Source organism: Palaemon carinicauda, chromosome 32 (genome assembly GCF_036898095.1).
Source record: "Palaemon carinicauda isolate YSFRI2023 chromosome 32, ASM3689809v2, whole genome shotgun sequence".
NCBI classification, from domain to species: Eukaryota; Metazoa; Arthropoda; class Malacostraca; order Decapoda; family Palaemonidae; genus Palaemon; species Palaemon carinicauda.
In genome coordinates, this window is record NC_090756.1 from 71691993 (window position 1) to 71694456 (window position 2464).

General features: G+C 44.9%; 1 protein-coding gene across 1 annotated transcript in view; it reads right to left on the bottom strand.

Moving 5' to 3' along the window:
• The window catches only part of LOC137625653 (uncharacterized), a 399-nt gene extending 211 nt beyond the window's left edge, over positions 1-188 (bottom strand). The window contains exon 1 of the mRNA XM_068356562.1: positions 1-188. This exon is cut by the window's left edge and continues 211 nt beyond it. Within this exon, the coding sequence (XP_068212663.1) occupies positions 1-188 (188 nt within the window).
• Between the last annotated feature and the right edge of the window lie 2276 nt (positions 189-2464).

Genomic DNA, 2464 nt, shown 5'->3' on the forward strand with positions numbered 1-2464 from the left:
CTCCTCATGGTACCTATCAACCATTCCCATGCTCCTCCAAAATGTGAGGCACCGGGAGGATTGAAAATGAATTCCACACCACACCGGAGGAACTCATTTCGCACTTTGTTTCCTGCCAAGAACTCGTAAGTGGAGTCGAGAACTTTCCGTGATCCCACTATATTAGTGGCACAGTCGCATCTAACCATCTTGACCTGACCACGAGGAGCAAAAAACCTCATGAAGGCACTAATGAATGAGTCTCATATGAGATTTGAGGCTACCTCCAAGTGTATGGCCCTCATGTTCAAGCAAGTAAATATGACTCCCCAAAGTTTCATCTATGCTCTGCCTCTCTTTATGAAGAATGGGCCAAGAAAGTCCATCCCGGAGCGATAAAATGGAGGTTTCCCTGACTCCATGCGATCAGGTGGTAGATGAGCCATTAGCTACTCGATAACCTTTCCATATGCCCTGCGACACCTTATGCATTCGCTCAGCATGCGCCTCACTGCTGCATTGCCCTTAAATACCTGAAATTTCTCACTCATCAGACTCAGAACATGCATTACACCCATATGGTTAGAATACTCATGATAATACTGGATCACCATGTCTATCAAGTGGTCCTTTTCGGAAAAATAATTGGATGCCTTTCGCTCAGAGAAATATTTGCCAAAGATAACCTACCTCCAATGCTCAAAAGCCCATTTCTTAGTATAGGTTTCAACCTCCTTAGGGAGCTAGAAACCCTAATAGTACCTGCCTTCTCAAGGCTCTCTATCTCTATCTCGTAATCAACACGCTGTGTTACCTGCACTACCACAATTTCTCCCAATCTAATAATTTCGGTGGACAAATGCATATCTAGCTCGCTGAGCAGCTGCCTATGTTTATAAATGATGTACCTAGAAAATAGCAACAACTAACCCAAAGCTCTGGTATCTGGCTTGATCATTCCTAATATATCGCAAGACGGTTGTTGAGTCGGTCCAATAATAGACCCCATCTACCTTGAAATCTATCATTGTTAGAATAGTGCTTCCAAGTCTCACGGCCAGTACCGCTGCACTAAGCTCTAGGTGGGGCACTGAAACTTGCCTTTCCCATGATGATTCTGCAAGGTACATTTCTCTACGGATCCGAGACCCAAAAGTATGTCACTGCTCCTAAAGCTATGATGCTTGCATCAGAGAACAAATGCAACTGTACTAGGGTGGCTGATTCCCATGGAATAACTTTTAGGCTTCTTGGCCCTCTTATCCCGCTGGTTTCGCTTAGCTTCTTTGCCCACGCCTTGATGCAGTCCGTAGTGTCAGAGTCCAATTCCATGTTCAAAGCTATCTTCAATCTGCAGAGGTCCTGCAAGATGATCCTACCCTCGATTAAAACTGGCGCCAATATACCGAGCGTGTCCTAAATCGAGGCTATAGCTAACAACAAGTGACGCTTAGTTCTTGGAACTGAGACTAGCTCCGCCCGGACACCCAATTCATCAGTGGCCAAGTCCCACTGTACTCCCAAAGCCTTTGTCTTATATGACTCTGATCCATCTATAAGCTCTGAGGTTCCCCTACTATACCATTCCCTCCAGATGGATGACATAACTTCCACACAAGGGCTACTGAACTTGGTCAATGTAAATCCCCCTTTTATTCAGAGCTCCTTAACCTCTAACAACTTGACTAACAGTGCGTCTTTGCGATCCTCGGCTCTCAAGCAGTCGTCTAGTTATTGGCAACTGTGAACCGTACTCCATCTTAGAATTCATTCCCAAAGGCCCTTTCTGTCTGTTTCAGCACGAAGTTTGCAATGCTCAGAGAAGAACAGGCCCCAAACAGGTGGACTGCCATTCTCCACTCTTTGGGTTCTTCGTCAAAACTATTTTCCCACGAAAAGAACCTGAGGTAGTTCCGCTGATGCTCTGGTACCCGTACCTGATAGAACATAGTATTTATCTCCTATATAGGCAAATAGATATCCGCTAAAATTTACCAGTACATTCCGCAAAGAGTTCATTATATCAGGTCCCTACAATAGTTAATCGTTTGATGATGTACCCTCCACCTGGCTTGCGTAGTCAAATACAACACGGACCTTGTCTGTGTTTTCTGGATGTTGCACACCAAAATGAGGAATATACCACGCATTGCCCGGGCTGGCTGTTGCATCTCTGTCATGAAGGAACTATACTGCTTAGCGTGGTTACTATCCTTCACTAGCTTCTTACAAAGGCTGTGCATACGGCGCATTGCGATTTTCCTTGTTTCTGGCAAGGGTCCATGATTGCACGCAGTGGCAATTGCACCTCGTAACTTCCTCCTACGGTTTTAACCGCTTTCTCTATTATCTCTAACCAATTCATGTCCTCTGCAGACATTTCCCTTTTCTTAGATGCAACATCGTCATACTTGCGATTATAACTTTCATCCAGCATGCGGTCTAACTCATGAAGCTTGCTTGTCACTTGGGTCCTATTGACATG